This window comes from Mauremys reevesii, linkage group 21 (assembly GCF_016161935.1).
Source record: "Mauremys reevesii isolate NIE-2019 linkage group 21, ASM1616193v1, whole genome shotgun sequence".
Taxonomy (NCBI): domain Eukaryota; kingdom Metazoa; phylum Chordata; order Testudines; family Geoemydidae; genus Mauremys; species Mauremys reevesii.
In genome coordinates this window covers 22,397,161-22,414,160 of record NC_052643.1, presented here as the reverse complement: position 1 = coordinate 22,414,160, position 17,000 = coordinate 22,397,161, and the positions used below count along the sequence as shown (strand labels likewise).

At 48.9% G+C, this 17,000-nt stretch overlaps 1 protein-coding gene across 4 annotated transcripts in view; it reads left to right on the top strand.

The window, feature by feature from the left end:
• The window catches only part of ECE1 (endothelin converting enzyme 1), a 111,108-nt gene that overhangs the window by 59,545 nt on the left and 34,563 nt on the right, over positions 1 to 17,000 (top strand). For 3 of the 4 annotated variants that reach the window (XM_039508806.1, XM_039508807.1, XM_039508808.1), the window contains 2 exons: positions 4,534 to 4,675; positions 5,518 to 5,730. In XM_039508806.1, coding sequence (XP_039364740.1) covers positions 4,534 to 4,675; positions 5,518 to 5,730 — 355 coding nt within the window. Of the gene's footprint in view, positions 1 to 3,820; positions 4,005 to 4,533; positions 4,676 to 5,517; positions 5,731 to 17,000 lie in introns of all 4 variants that reach the window. The other variant, XM_039508809.1, reaches the window with a different exon arrangement.

Here is a 17,000-nt window from a genome sequence, read left to right as displayed (position 1 = left end):
CTCAAACTGTAGAGATTTATGCTTCCAGTTCTGGAGGTCCCTGGTTCAATCCTGGTGTGCCAGCCAAGATGGCAGTCAATCACATCTCCTGTAGCACTTGGGCATCTCAATCTCTGACCAAGAGTTAACCAGGCCTTGCATAGCTTTTGTAATCTCTATTGAGATGGCAGCCTAAGATGGCATGGCTGTGTTTCTTGCTATTGTTGTGCTAGGTTTCACTGATGTGTGGCTATTCTTGTTACCTTTTATTGGCCTCTGTTGTGTTTGTTTCTCTGGCTGCCACCTCACTCACTGTTCCTTGGGTACTAGTGTTGTCTGATCTTTTCTTCTGCCCATCCCTCTGAATGCAGCTCTCCTGTTCCCATGCACCATCTACATGGCCTTGCCTGCGGGGTTTGTTCCTGTTGATAGGTGGGGGTGGGCCATGCAGATATTGCTGCAACTAAATCTTTATCCCTGCCTGAAAGGAGATTAATCTCAATCTAGTTCCTCCAAAACAATGAAGAATGGAGAACTTCTTTGAAAAGGGACTGTGTAGGGACTTAGACTTCCCATTGTGCCAGTGAATTTCTGCAGCTGCCAGGCTCCTGAGCAGAAAGCAAGCTGACTTTCATCTGCTGCCAGGAGCTGTAACCTTGGGTGTCTTGCTGCTGGTATCTAAGATATCAGTGCTGTGAACATCAACTGCTAGGCAGTGTTCTGAATCCTTGGTTCTGAGTCAGAGGTGCATAACTTTTGTTGTCCACACTCTGAAGCTTATTCCTTGCTGCATCTCTGAGGCATGCACACTGCAAAGGACGGCGGCCTGACTGCTTAGCAGGAGCCCAGCTGTACAATAGGTCAGTGCAAAGATCTTTCACCAGTGGCCAACTCCTGTCTGAATGGAAATGGGATGACCTATCTAACTGAGGAGACATGCTAATGCACATCAAAGATACAACATGCCTCTAACTCTGCTCTGAGTAAGGGGCTCTGCAGCTAAAGGCCAGTCTTCCAGAGAACTTGCATATCCTTCACTGCTTCCCGCCCTGTCCTCTCCAAACTCTGAGCTGAACAACAGGAAGATATTCTTCTCTTGGAATAATCAAATCTGGCTGGAGTCCAGTGCCTCAGATGCTTGGCGAAAAGCCAGCATATTGCAGTACCATGAACATGCATGGCATTTTACAAGGGTCCCTGCCCTGATGGGCTCTCAGTCCAAGCTAAGAGATGATGTGGAGAGGGAAAGGAGGACAGGGCTTGCCACAATAAAATCACTTGGCTGCTTTGATTAAATGATGCAGGAGTTGGTATGCCTCAAACTTTTTTTTGCTTGTAATATCTCTTCATTGGTGTTCAAAATCTGTTGGGGCGGGGGGAAGGGAGAGCCTCTTGCAGGGCTGTGATTAAGGTTCTGGTGTCACTTGGTATGCAAAATGCTATATAACCTTAGCCAAAAGTGGAGACTGGACACTGCTCTGTTCCAGTGCAGCAATTCTCCATTCCTAACTCCTACACACGAATTCTTCCCTCAACGTAGCTCTGTCTACACCAGAGGTTAGATCAGCTTAACTATGTCACTCAGGGGGTTGGATTTTTCACGCCCCTGAGCAGTGTAGCTGGGTCAACCTAATTTAGTAGTGTAGACCAGGCCTAAGTGCTGTATGCTGGGGGCGCATACACCACACAGAGATTGAATTCCTGCTTCAAGTGCAAAACTGTGCTTAACCCTAACGATGGAGTTGCAAACAGTACTTCCATGCTGTATGCGCCCTGGGATATTCAAGATAGCAAAGTTCCTAGAGGGACCCTGGGGAAGCCATATTTGCTAGAGGATGCCCTTCTCCTTGCTACTAAACTCACCTTGGAGTGAAATTTTCAGCTTCCAAAACCTGAGTTAGAACCTCAAGAGTGCTCAACATTCCCCTGCACTCAATGGGAATCTTGCCAGATGGGAGCAGAGTCAGGCCAGGACTGAACGCTCTTGGGATTCCCACCATTAACATGCTTTTTCACCATTAACACTGTCTGCTGCTGTTGCATTTTACCCAGCTTGAGCCACAAAGTTGATTGTTTGGCTTCCCTTTCTGGCTCTCGGGCACCAGGATGTGGTATAGCTGGTGGCTTCTGATCTGGAAACCACTTCCCTCTCTGGGCCTCAATTTCCCCATCTGCAAAATGAGGACAATGACACTTGCTTTCCTTTGGAATGTTCTTGGAAATCTGTGGATGAAAAAATGCCCTAGGAGAGCTAAGTATCTCACTCCAGTTCCTCCTAATTTTTATTTAATGGAAGTAAAAACACAAACTCCTTTTCACATTAGGTTTTGTGAAACTTACTTTTTTGTTCACAAGCAAATATTCTGGATCTAAACTACTTAATATTGTCCAAGTGAGAGCATGAGCTACTAGCTAAGCCCTGTAGATACTCAGTTATCCAATCCTCCTCCATTCTCCACAAGCACCTCATGCATAGCTAGGGATATAAACCTTTTGTGCAACAACCTTTGTCATACGTAAGGGGCAAATCAGAACTGTGATTGAGCCAGTTCCTCTGCAGTTCTCCATGCTGTGTTAGCAAACCCGTGAGGTTGCCTCACAGGATGTAGTCCGCTAGGACTGAGCTCTGTCATTTCCATGCCTTGCTTAGGGCAGTGACTTCAGACCCAGCCTGCAGGTTGGGAAGCATAGTCTGTAACCCATTGCTGCTCTCACAAATGCCCCTCTGGTGCTTTTAATTTGTGTTAGCAGCTCAAGTTAAAATCTATAGGGCAGCCTGAGATCAAACTCCAGCTGCCAAGTTAGTGTGTCTTCACTGCTATTTTAACCCCAGTTAGCTAATCTGAGGGTACGTCTACGCTACCTGCCGGATCGGTGGGTAGTAGACGTGATAAATCAATCCCTGGTCGCTCTGCTGTCAACTCCTGTACTCCACCGTGGTGAGAGGTGGAAGCAGAGTCGACAGGGGAGCAGCGGTAGTCGACCCCGCGCCATGAGGACGCGAGGTAAATTGACCTAAAATACGTCGACTTCAGCTACGCTGTTCTCATAGCTGAAGTGTATCTTATGTTGATATCCCCACCCCGCCCCAGTGTAGACCAGGCCTGAGTTAAGAGGTCACCTTTGCATGGAGTGTAGACATGCCCTAAATGATTTAGCCAAGGTGACACAGGAAGCCTGTGACAAAACAGGGAGCTAAACCTGGGCCCCCCATGGCCAGCACTCTAATCACTGGATTATCCTTCCCCTCTGGGATAAGTGGTACTGTCAAGAAAACCAACATAGGGATTTAAAAAAAAAATCTGTTCCACAGTTAAGCTTGGTGGGTCAGCTCCTCAGCTGGCGTATGTTAGCATAGCTGTAGTGATCCGTATAGCACTATCCCCATACCCACCAGCAGAGCTCAGTCCCGAGCAGGCTACATGGAAATAGTTTGCATTGCTGTGAAATCAAGACCCTGGATTTACTCACTCTGGATATTTTTTGCAAACGTGTTAAGTAGCAGGAATTGAACCCATGTCTTGAACGCCAGGCCACTAGATCAACCTCTCCCGTGGACAAGGGGTGACAACAGAAGAAGTAATACAGGTAACAATACTGCCTGGGAACACTGGTGCCCTAATAGGTCTCTTCCATCTCTGGGCTCCAGGATTTTTTATTCAGTGCTGCAGCACCATAATACCCTGTCCCTATATTCTTATGTGGCCCACATTAGGATAAAGCCTTCCATTGCATTGAAGCAAAGGGATTTGCCTAATCAGTTACTCATGAACCAGCAGGGAGCTTTGCAAAGCCATCCTGTGCATCCTATTCTCCAGTCTTTCCTTTATCTGACTTCCAGTCAAATGGAAATGTTTAGGTAACAGCGTGGAGGTAACAAAACACACAAATGCATCCATCTCTGGCTTGGAGCACCTATTGGGCAAGGGAGCGGGGCCTGAAGTTTCCAAGTGCCAGCAAAGCTCCTGGAAACTCCTCCTCACCCGGCTGATGAAAACTACCCAAACACGTCTGACTGGGAACAGGTGATGATGGCTCTAGACTTGCCAAGGTCTGAAATATTCCAATTTCCAGTGTTCTGGGTGCGTTTCCTCTGATTGTGCCTCCCTTCCTGTTAGGATTTCTGGTTAGTGCAGAGTTCTTTCCAGTTCACAAGCTTTACATGGGCTCTTCCCCCTCCTCCTATCAACCCTCCCCAAGCAATCTGGAGCTTTGCTGACCTGCGAGTGACTCGTTCATAGCAATCTCTGTGCAGCACTGTCTTCATGTAACACAGCTCCTGTTGCATGAGAAATCAGGGACGAGTTTTCAGACCATTTAAAATAAACTACCCCAGTTACCTTCCATCACTGGCACGTCTGCTGGGAGGGATGGCGGGGGAGGATATGAACAGTGTCACTTAAAATACAAGTCTATAGAAACAGAAAAATGTGATGAGGGGATGTTTTTCTTCGTAGCCCCAGTTCAAGGGATATTGACCTATGGGAAGGTGCAGACATTCCTGTCATCGGTATGGGAGAGTAATTGGACTGATTCTTCCTTTTCCCTCCCTAGATAAATTTCCGTGGCTCTGGGAACAGCAGGAGGTGCTGGACAGAACGCACTCACATTGAGAAGCGTCTCCTGGTCCTGATCGTGGTTCTGGCACTCGGCCTCTTGGCCTGTGTCTTAGCCCTGGGATTCCAGTACAGAGATAGTAAGTCCTCCATTTGCATGGGATCTATGTATGGTAGCTGTAGAGGGTGACTGTGTGGAGAGCACTGATGGCAGCTGCTATGGAAGTGAGCCGGGGTAACAGCTGAGCCTCGTGGACAGGTCAGATCAGATAATCCATTGCAACAATCAGCATCCTTGCTATAAGACTCAGAGGCCTCGGGTTTGAAATGGGAATGGAGGCTAAACCACCTTCCCCTGCAGCAAGGGCCTTTCTGGGGCAGGGCTGAGAGATGCTGACAAGTGTGGCTGGAAGAAGGATTCCATTCTCTTCTAGGGCATGAGGCAACTTTTTGACCAGCACTGCATTCCTCTGGGTGGGGCAGAGGGAAGTAAAGGCTGCTTTGCATATCTAGTACAAGATGTGTAAAGAACTTGTGAACCCTTCCCCCCCCTCATCTGAATTTAAAGGGCAACATTCCCCTGTCTCTAGTCAGCCAGATTGTCCCTGGCACTGGTAGGAAGTGGCACCATGGTAAAATAAGAGTGACTTTAAGCCCTGTCATCCTGCATTGCTTGCCCCTGCAGTGAGCTGCTGTAGGATAGCTTGGGAGCCCCGACACCCCTTTTTTTAAGGGATCTGAGACCTTAACTAGGGGAGGGAGGAAATGAGACTCACTTGCCAAGAGAAGTAGCCAAAAGGTCCAGTTGTACATGTGCCCAGATACTGAAGTGTCTTGTCCATTGGGTTTGTCTCAGACTCTGCCCCACCTTGATGCTGAAGCCTTCCCAGCGAACTCTGTTTTCAGCCCAAGACACCAGGCCAAACTGTTCGGATGCCTCCAGAGTGGCTTGTGGTCTGATGTTCTGCCCCTTCCCTTTCAGGGCCATCCAAGTTGTGTCTGACGGAAGCCTGCATCTCCGTGACCAGCTCCATCCTGAGCTCTCTGGACCGGTCAGTGAGTCCCTGCGAGGATTTCTTCAAATATGCCTGTGGTGGGTGGATGAAGGGAAACCCCGTGCCCGATGGCCGCTCACGCTGGGGCACCTTCAACAACCTCTGGGAGCACAACCAGGCTATCATGAAGCACCTTCTAGGTAAGTGTCTTCTTATGTACCACCCATGAGGCAAGGTGGCGATTCACTAGCAGGAGAGGAAAAGCAGCAGGAATCCAGGGACTGGGGAGATGCCCCTCAGCTGATCCTTCCTTGTGACTCTGGGGTGCTGACTTGCCATCTCCAGGAACCTGGATAAGCTGGTCCCAGTAAAGATCCTACTCCATCTGAGAGAGGTGAAGGTTACAACATTGCCTAAGAGAACTACAGTATCTGGGCAGTGCTCTCCTATGCTGCAAGATGGGCCAGAAACCAAGCAAGCGCTACCAGACAATTTCTTTCTATGTGGACCTCTTGCAAGTGCATGTTCTGCAGCTGGGTGGGACCAGCCCTGCAGCATCATTTCCCAGTGCTAACTTCGCCAGAAGCAAACCCTGCCTTGCATTCAAATGGCTCCTGGATCTTTCACTTCCAAAAAATGAAGGGTCCAGGGTGACATGGGGGGCCAGGGGAGGATGATTGCAGTGCTATCTGTCAGTTGACAAGAGGATAGTGGCTTGGGTTTTTGCTATGACAAAATCTTATCCATAACATTAATAAAAGTAGCCCCTATCCAAAGAACTAGGTACCCTGACATGTAACAAAATTAAAATTAACCAGCAGTATACTGTCTTCCCCCTGAAACCGAGACCTGAGAGTCTTATAGAAAATACACAGCTTTCCCCCCGTCCCCTCCCCCACAGATCTAACCCCACCCAGCACAGAAGCTTGCAACATGTCCCAGGGTTGCTGGAGGCATAGCCATAGTATAGATGAACTCCTCAGCATGCCTTGAAGATCCAAATATCCAAGCTATTTCAGAGCTGAGGACCCCTCACTAAGAAAGCTCAACTCCCAGCCCTCACTCCTTTAAATTAGGTGGATCCGGCAAGTTGCCCAAAAAGAGAGATGGGAGTGTCTCTGGGGGACTGAGAGTCTTGTGCTGGTGGAAGAAACTCTGAAGCAGTGGGGGTGCCGAACTGCAGGGGAGCATCGTCCACCCCCCTGATGGGAGTGCCAAAGAGCAAGGGGCTATGGAGGATCCCATAAAACAGGATGCTCCTCGTGAGCAGCTCTCTATAATTCTCCCAGGGCTTTGTCCTCTGATTTAAGCCTTGGAACATGGGCACCTCCCTACCTGCACACTAAGGGAGCGCTCGCCACATGCTGTGTGCCGGCAGCCTCCAAAGGGTTTAGCCTCTCTCTGGTGCCAGCTCCAGCCAAGGCAGGATATGATCCAACAGCTCAGATGTGGCGTCTGTGGGCTCAGCCAGGAAACCAGATCTTTCCAGTATTTATTTTTCTTTACGCCCCCAGGATTTTTGACTTTTGTGTTCATTACTTTGTCTGGGACCGAGGAGTTTGCAGAGTGAGTTTGATGTCCCGCCCCCTCACTGTGGAGAGAGCCTCTTTGTTTCATTAACCAAGGCAGGAGACAAATGCGGAACTGCCAAGTTGTTTTGAGGGGCATAACAATCCAGGCCAGGATCTTCTGTCCTTGCTTCCAGACACTCCTGGCTAAGGAAGCCCCTTGGTATCTGGCCAGGACGGAGCTCCTTGTCTCTTACTCAAAGCAGTGTTGAAATTCAGTGGCCCGGTGGAAGCCCACTCTCCATTAGTCTGCGCTCCTGTTATTGGGTATTCTAGGACTCCTCTCTGGATTCCAGACCTAGCTTGTGCTCTCCCACAGACACAGCAGTCCAGCGTTTGATGGGTTTGCTCCAGCTGACTGGTCACAAACCCATTCTCATGTGGGCACATAGGTGGGGTGTGAAGCCTGCAGTTCTGAGACACAGCTGTGGTTCTGACCCACTTCAAGTGCCACATTCAGCTCTGGGCAGACACAGCCTCAGTTTTGCTGGGGTAGCTGAGAAGATAGCAATGGCTGAGACACTTGCTCCTGGGACAGCTAAGAAAATCACTACCTCTGGACTTTCCCTCCCTCAGTCATTATTTGCAAACCCTAACACCAAACCCCATTGGAAGGGCCTGCTGTGCTTATTGAGTTAGTCTGAGACAGAACCTGCCCCCAGCACAGGCTACTCAAGTACCTTGGATTGAACTTCCTGCATATAAAACTAGAGTCTCTTCAGGCTAACACCCAGTGCTCACTGTGGCTGTTGCTTGTGCTGATACAGGTTCAGAGGGGAGACTGCTTGTGTCTCCCCTGTACAGGACTTGGGGGTAGGTCATATGGCCCTGGGGCTGCCCCAACTTGTGTCACTATTTCAGTACCCCATGCAGCTTTCTTTGTAGGATCACAGAACTACAGGGCACAAATGCACCCTGGCCATCTCTTTTCTCTGGCCACCTGCACTTTCCTTTGGCTTGCTCCAGCACATCTCCTGCAGAGATGGAGCTGTCTGTGTCAGGAGTAGGGGTTCTCCTGTGCTTAGTTGGGATTGCTCCTGTCCTACAGCCCTTTTTGCAACAGCCTCACTGGCTCCGCCTGTCCACAGAGGTGGCCTGGAGAATGGAGGAGAATCACTGCCAGGTTTATGGCTGGGGAAGGGCCCCTTTTAGATGTCTCAGCAGACTGAGAATGATAACTCTGCCTTCCTCCGGGGACCTCCAGCCTAGCATGGATCCTGCAGACCTGGTCACAAGGTCCACATTATAGTAGAGGAACTTTTATCACTTGCAGCAGCAAACCCAGAAGCGGTCTTGCTCAAATGCTCTCTCCTCCTGCTCTAAAACTCCTTGCAAGCTTCCCCAGAGAGACTCGCTAGCCAGCCTGACCAAGAGCAGAATTTTGACCCCAGTAATAAAGTGGGTAGTGGAGAGGAAAGGGTAACTCATACTTCCCTGTAGCCCTCGTTCCTCTGGAACAGAGTGGGCTTTGCAGCATCCCCCTCTTTCTATGATGAAATCTTCTTGCCCAAAGATAGGGATAACTCGCAGTGAGGGAAATGCAGAGAGGAAGGTTAGATGGGGACAGGGAATGTTATAATGAGCGACTAAACTAGCACAAAATCTCAGCGGTGAGTTGCACAAGCTTACGCTAGTCAGCCCCGTGAATTAATAGGTGGGTTAATGCAGTAGCTCTTAACCTTTCCAGACTATTGTACCCCCTTCAGGAGTCTGATTTGTCTTGCGTACCCCAAGTTTCACCTCACTTAAAAACTACTTGCTTACAAAATCAGACAAAATACAAAAGTGTCACAGCACACTATTACTGACAAATTGCTGACTTTCACATTTTTACCATATAATTATCAAATAAATCAACTGAAATATAAATATTGTACCTATATTTCAGTGTATAGTACATAGAGCGATATAAACAAGTCATTATCTGTATGACATTAGTTTTTCCTGACTTCCCTAGTGCTTTTTACGTATCCTGTTGTAAAACTAGGCAAATATCTAGATGAGTTGATGTACCCCCTGGAAGACCTCTGTGTACCCCAGGGATACGCGTACCCCTGGCTGAGAACCACTGGGATAATGACTGCAAACCGCAGTGAGTGTATGCAAGAAACACCTGTCCCTGCTGAGGCAGTGCAATTGGCTTGAGGAGAGAAGAGGTTCATCTCTCTGTTGCCCCCTGGTGGCAGCAAGGTGGCATCTCTTCCAAAGAGTGGCCCCCATTCTAGGCTCCCATCATAGAATCATAGGACTGAAAGGGACCTTGAGAGGTCATGTAGTCCCGTCCCCTGCTTCATGGCAGGACTGAGTATTATCTAGACCATCCCTGACAGGTTTTTGTCTAACCTGCTCTTAAAAATCTCCAATGATGGAGATTCCACAACCTCCCTAGGCAATTTATTCCAGTGCTTAACCACCCTGACAGTTAAGAAGTTTTTCCTAATGTCTAACCAATCATGAAGTTACATTTGCAGCAAGGCCCTATTGGGGCTGGAGGGTGGGGGATATGGAGTGCTGGCTGTTGGTGGCATGTATCCACATAGTGTGGCTCTACCTGGCATGAAGTTGGGCTGGCTCAAAGGTCCCACCAGCAGAGAAAGGCAAGCCTTTGTGACTGCCCACGATTTTGTTGTTGATTTCTAATATGAGCAACTCCTCCTTGCCATGTGCAGCTTTCTGAGCCAAGGAATTGTGCTAAGAGTAGGGCTGCCAAGGAAAAACAGGAAAGTGACTTTCAACCAGACGAGAGAGCTATCTGCAGCTGGGTGCTGATGGCTCCCATGGGCTTTATCATAAATCCATGCTGATCACTGCGTGCTCTCAGCATGTGAGGAAATTGCATCTGTACAGCTGCAGCCCTCAGGGCAGTGTTTGTGCAGATTTTGAGCAAACAAGTGGGTCCTTATCAGTGCTATTGACTCAAAGAACCGGGCTGGTTCTGAGGATAATTATCTGTAGGAGGATAGCGAGAAAGTTTTTGCTTCATTGGAGGGGTGTGGTGCAGAGCTGTGTTCCTCTAGTCTCTGATCCATTGTAGAGTGCAGGGTACATTTTGCACTTAGTGTCGGGGTCACAGTGGATATGCCACATACCAAGTGGACTGAAAAGGGATATAGCATCAAGCAGAGCAGTTCTGCATAGGATTTTTTTTTTAATGTAAAGGGACCTGGGATAGTAAAAACATGAAGGCAGGTTCCACTTTTCCCATCTGGGGTTTGTGTAATCACTGCAGATCTTTAATCTAAAACAAAATCCAGTTATACCACAGAGCAAAACATTAGTTATAACATTTCAGGGTGGTTGCGGCCATTGGAGAAATCCGACCTGTTAATGTTAAGTTAAACCAGCAGTGCTAATAACAAACACATGTGCTGGAGACAAGACTCTCATTGCTGCCCTAGACCTACATGGTGTCCATGGCTTCTGGGGTCTTGGCAAGAAATTCCCCCCAAATCACAAACTGTTATGTCTGGCACCATTGAGGTGGCTTGAGAGTAAATTTTAGGTAGCAGTGAAACCAATTCAGAACAAGCAGCAGGAAGTCAGAGCTAGCTTGGGAACCTATTTGTCAGTCTTCTATAACTGGGATTAGCCACTAAGAAATTTATCCCAGGTGAGGCCACTGGCCTTTTTTGGTGCCTATAGGGGGCATGTGCTACACAGTTCAAAAGAGCACCTCAAAGTTTAGCTAGTTTGCAGAAGGCAACTCCTTCCTAAAGACGGAAGGTATGAGCATATGGTTACCCCACTCCCACAAAGTTCCAGTAATCCACAGAATTTTATTCTGTTTGATTTTATTCTATTTGTTGTATCCATACATACAAGCCCACTCATTCCATGACTGTTACAGGCTGTATGTGAGTTCTTCTCTGCTGGATAGAGCCCTAAGAATATATAGAATGTAGCCACAATTTATCTTAGATGGGATGCATTTATTAAATACATTTACATAATCAAGCTTCTACCCAGCCTGGGTTCCAGATTGATCTCTGTTATTTACCAGGGCCTTTGGCTCCCTGTTTGGAACATTTTGCATTACATAGAGCCATCTAGTGACTGAATCATATATTGCAAGCAAACAGCCTTACGGGGTGAGGATTCTGTTATTATAGTTGTTTATTATTATTTATTATTTGTATTGCTCTACAGCCTCCTTGTTCTCACTATCTTTATTTTCTAGTATCAGAGGGGGAGCCGTGTTAGTCTGGATCTGTAAAAGCAACAAAGAATCCTGTGGCACCTTATAGACTAACAGACGTTCTGCAGCATGAGCTTTCGTGGGTGAATACCCACTTCTTCAGATGCAAGTGGTGGAAATTTCCAGGGGCAGGTTTATATATGCAAGCAAGAAGCAAGCTAGAGATAACGAGGTTAGTTCAATCAGGGAGGATGAGGCCCTGTTCTAGCAGAATTGCCAATTACAGAACCAGTTTCTCCTCCCTTGGTTTTCACACCTCAACTGCTAGAACAGGGCCTCATCCTCCCTGATTGAACTAACCTCGTTATCTCTAGCTTGCTTCTTGCTTGCATATATAAACCTGCCCCTGGAAATTTCCACCACTTGCATCCGAAGAAGTGGGTATTCACCCACGAAAGCTCATGCTGCAGAACGTCTGTTAGTCTATAAGGTGCCACAGGATTCTTTATTTTCTAGATTAGTCCTTAAACTGAATGCTTCACTTACAACACATAAAATCTCCTCTTTGCCTGAAAGGAGGGATGGAGGGATGGGGGGCATTTAAATCATTTACATTCTCCCTTGTTCATATCCTTTTTGATACATTTTCTACCCCACCCGTAACTGTCCTCATTGCTGATTGTCTGTCCTACTATAGGAAGGGTGGATGTGAGGCAATTTCTAAAGGGATTTGAAGCTAAACGGATTCTGTGTTACATCAGCCTTTCTTGTGGGCTGCCTGCAGTATGGCCAGTGGAATTATTTTCATAGATTTCAGGCCAGAGAATTCCACTTAGTTGCCCCTGTAATGAGCCCAATAATTTGTGTTTGACTAAAGCATCTCCCAGAATGGATCCAGTCTTGATTTGCAGATTTAAACTGGAGAATCCACCAGTCCCCTTGGGAGTTGGATCTAGTGGTTCATCACCCTTCTTGTTAAATGTGTGCGCCTTATTTCTTATTTCTAAATCCACACACACGTCTGGATTTAATTTACTGTCATTTGTTCTTGTTCTGCCTTTCTCTGCTAGATTAAAAAGCCCTTTAGTTGCTGGTATGAACAGCTTCACAAGAAGAAAACACCAAGTCACTTCTTTCTGATAAGCTAAACAGATGGAGCTCCTTCCATCTCTCCCTGTAAAGCATTGTATCCAACTTTCTAATCATTTTTGTGGTTCTGCTCTATATCCTCTCCCAATTTTTCAATATTCTTTTTAAAACACCAGAACTGGATGCAGCATTCAATTATTGGTCTCACCAATGCTGAATAGAGAGGTAAAATTACCTCCCAGCTCTGACTCACTGCATTGTTGATACATCCAAGGATTCCATTAGTGCCTTTTGCCACAGCATTGCAGTAGGAGCTCACGTTCTGTTGTTTGTAAAGGTCATAGTGGACAGCATCACTGCTTTGCAGGCTGCAGTCCTGCATTCAGTAGGTCTTGCCTGTGGGTTCCCCCCCAGATGTAGGCTTTAGGTTGACAGAGTGATGGAGTTCTAGGGGAGGGAATCTTAACACATTGTAGAAGCTAGAAACAGAAAACATCTATTGGGCCATGCCATTCATCCAGTCCAGAAAGACCAGTGCAAAATTGTTCCCTATAGTGTTCTAGTTCTTTGTCTATTTAATTTAAAAATCTTTCATAGTTGAGAGGTTAGGTTATTCAAAGGATGTTCCCTGGTGGATTTCAATTGGTTATAAAGCTGCCCAGACTATAGGCCCTAAATCTCAAAGAAAGTGTGTGCGTGTCCCTTTGACTAGTAGATGGATGCTCAGAGCAGACCTATGCTATTATGGCTTCCTTTTTCAGGCCTGTCCTAATTATCTTGCTCTGGCCTGAGGGAGAGTTTATTATCGGTCTTTCAAGGAGCTGCTTGCAAACTTGTGGATCTTATTATGCAAATAAATGAGAGCTAACAAGAAACCTAGCCCTGGGAACACAGTGCACTTATAGTCAGTTCAACAACGGGAGCCAACCCATCTGCAGAACTTTCAAGGGCTTCTGGAAAAGGCCTTTTGTTTTGCTTTCCTTGTCTTGCTTCTCCAAAGGGAGAGCCCTGCCTCTGCAGTGTGGGGAGATGGGACCAGGCAGCCAGAGACACAAATTAGCGCCCCATTTTGGCAGGTTGGAATTGCTGACCTTTGAATGCCCTGGTGGCATCTCCAGCAGCAGATGAAACTACACAACAAAGAGCTCCCTCATGGAGCTTTTGCTCCCTCGATTGCCACGTCCCAGGCAAAGGAGCTGGCGTGGGCCTGGTGCTGGCAATTGGAGCACTTTGTTCCCTGGGCTCTGAGAGTCTTTCCCAGATCTCGCTTTTTCCAGCTCATACAAATGGGTTGTGTTTGGTTTTTCTAGCACACAGATGTGCAAATGTTTGGCTACTAGCTCCCTGACTTCCTTCCTAGCCCTCAGGGAGAGCTCTGTCACTATCAGAGGTTTGGTAACTCCCTCTGCCCCACACCTCTGTAGACCTGCTACATGCCTCCCGTCCTTCCAGCTCCAGTGGACAAAGGCCTTCGTTGGTGAGGGCCAGGCTTGTGTTAAGTGTAAGCAGGCCCCAATGCAGCTATTGCTTAATGCACATCAGCACATCCATGATTCACCCTGTTGCCTGCTGTGCTGAGTAGCAGGGTGAGCACTGGCCAGGGAAATCCACTTTCCCATGCTCTCTTCCACCGGGGAGAGCACGATTGGGAATGGCTTTCGTGTCATGTGGTGCATTCTAGCATGCTCCTGTGCAGATGGGGAGGAAGGAGGGCAGACTAAGCTCAGAGCCCTGGCTCAGGAACAGAGTCTGAATACCCCACTCCCAAACCACAGATGGAGACATCATGTTCCACTCAGTCACAGTACGGAGGGTAGGCAGGCCCTGCCTGCATCCAGCTGTCATCAGCCAGTGGGGTTGAGGTGGGGTGACATGAGGAACTGCCTCTATGGCCTCTGAAGCCTTGGTAGCCAAGGACTGGATTATCTCTGAAGACAGGACTCCGCTGAAGCAGGAAATTGAGCTGCAATAGAAATCTCCTGGGCTTCGCAACCTCCCATGGTGACGCCTTTGAATCACAACATGTTCTGACACAAATGCCAAGGCCTTTGTTCATGAACAGAGTCTAAAAATGAGGCAGCCCCAGCCAGGCTCCAGGAATGGAGCCCAACCCCTTCACCCCCACATGCACATGCAGCAGTTCAAAGCAATGAAGCCAGGTCAGCCACATCTCGTGCAGCACAGCTTGGCTTTGCTCCAGGTGGAGCCACTCCATCAGTCCAGCTGCTGCCAGGCCTCTCCCTGCCGTGCCTCTCTAGCTTCTGCTGGCACTTCATCACCCCTGGAGCCTGAGAACCCTTCCAAGGTGACTCTCCATTGCTGAGAGTGCACTCCTCCCACCATCTCCAGTCAAGCGGGTTTCCATCACAGTTCACCTGCTCTCCCTCTGATGCCAGTGGGAGTTCTCAAGGGGACATCACACTTGAGCTCATCTTCAGTACAGCTGCGTAGCTCATGATGGATCATGGCAGAACAGTCTGCAGTGCCGTGTTTAGATAGATTTGGAGCTAGGGCTCAGCGTAGAGGTAATTGGTGGTCTTTCTGTGCAAGATACTGCCTTCTACATTGCCTTTTCTATGGGTGTCCAGTGGGGGGGCCTTTTAAGAGATTGAACACTGGGTGTCTCCATCTCCAGTAAACAAGTGGTGACTTCAGAGTCAGGTTACCATCCAGAAGGGTCTTCTAAACAATTTCTTCCTTCTCCCTTTACCAAGGATGTGTGTTGCAAACATTTCTTAACAAGCAGCATCTTGCTCACTCTCTGTTATGCAAAAAGCACCTTCCAGCTGATACAGGCCTTAGTCCAGGTCCTACTGGTGTTTGCAGGGAAGGCTCACCTAACAGACTGCTGTCTACAAACCAGGGAGTCACCTGAAGTACTGCTGGGGTTGCATGTGGGATTCATGTATGCCAAGCCCAGCCACTGAATGATGGGACTCCCTGACTTGGTTACATCTGCCTTATTGTCTGGCCAGCACTGTCTTCACTGCCCCACCTCTGCCTCTTCTCTGGATGCAGAGTTCCATTAGGGAAACAATGGCCCCCAGCAGCGTATGGGCTTCAGCTGTGCGTGTAACTAGCTGCCTAGAAACCAAGATGAGAACAGGCTTATGGGAGCCGTTTTCCTCTCATCCTAGGTTATTAGAATAACCTCTGCTGTTTAATCTGGCTGCTCCAGTCCCTGTCACTCTCAGCAGGAGGGACTGCTGGGGACAATATATAGGACTGCTGGCTGAAGAGGAGCTCTGTTACTTTGGCTGGCAGTCCTTAGTATCTACCCCCCATTTCCCCTCAGAATGATCACTATAAGGGAGTAGGGGTTTCCCACTGGGGCTAGAGCAATGGAGCAGGAGGACTTCAAAAAAAACCACTCAGTGCAGGCAAGGCTTGTGGGAGCAATGGGGGATTGTTTTCCCAAGGATCAGTCTCGGAAGTTGGAGGAAGTGGAAGACTGGGGACTCCAAATCAAAGATGACCTTTGGGAAACAGAGAGCCTTCCTGGAGAACTGTGGCCCTGCCAGCACTTGAAAGCTGTAAATGGGGATATTGAGGGAGGGGGGATACTTTCATTCCATTAACATACATTGGACTGGGAGAGCTCTTCAGAGAGAGAGAGAGAGAGTGTGGGGAGGCTACCTTTCTTCTGTGCTTAATTTGTGCAGGTCAGAGCCCCGGACCCTCTGGGCCTGGCAGGTCAAAGTCCCACCCCTCTGGTAGGGTTGCCGGGTGTCTGATTTTTTACCAGAACACCTGGTCAAAAAGGGACCCTGGTAGCTCCGGTCGGCACCGCTGACCAGGCCGTTAAAAATCCAGTCATGGCGCAGCAGGCGCCCAGGGCTAAGGCAGGTTCCCTGCCTGCCCTGGCTCTGTGCGGCTTCCAGAAGTGACTATCAGGTCCCTACGGCCCTCTAACGGGCCGGACTCACCCCTGCGGCGCCTTCTGCTGGTCGTCCTCGGGAATTAGCTCAGTCCAGTGTCCGGAGCGCCCTCTGCAGGCCGGTGATCCACCTGTCTGCTACTGGCCCCCGTGTCCCTCCCAGGACCCCGGTGCCTCTTTAACTGGGTCTCCCCCTCCCAGGGGAACCCCCACCCCACTATCCCCACTTTGCCTCAGTATTGGCTACTGCCCAGTCTCCATCTCGCCCCTGTTCGCTGGGGCAGACTGCAGTGTCAGCCACTCATCATCGGCAAAGGGGTTTGGACCTGCTGCCTTTGCCCACCCCTGGGTTGCCCCCTGCAACCCCCAGTACCTCTTGGCCTAATGCTAGGCCGCAGCCTGGGGCTTTCCAGGCTGGAGCTCCCCAGCTCCTCTGCCTTTCCCCAGCCCTGCTCCACTCTAGGTACCTTGCAGCCAGGCTCTTTTCCCTCTACAGCCAGAGGGAGAGTGTTTGGGCTCCTGGCTCACAGCCTTTTATAAGGGCCAGCTGTGGCCTTATTGGGGCGTGGCCCAGCTGCGGCCACTTCCCCAATCAGCCCAGCTTTGAGAGCAGCCGCTCTCAAGCCCTGCCAGGCTGCTTTTAAACCCCTCAGGGCAGGAGCGGGTACCCAACCCACTACAGGCCCCTAGATGTATGAGTGCCCAGGGAGGCTCCACGTGCTGCCTCCGCCCCAGTGCCAGCTCCGCAGCTCCCATAGGCCGGGAACTGTGACCAATGGTAACTGCAGGGGCGGTGCATGC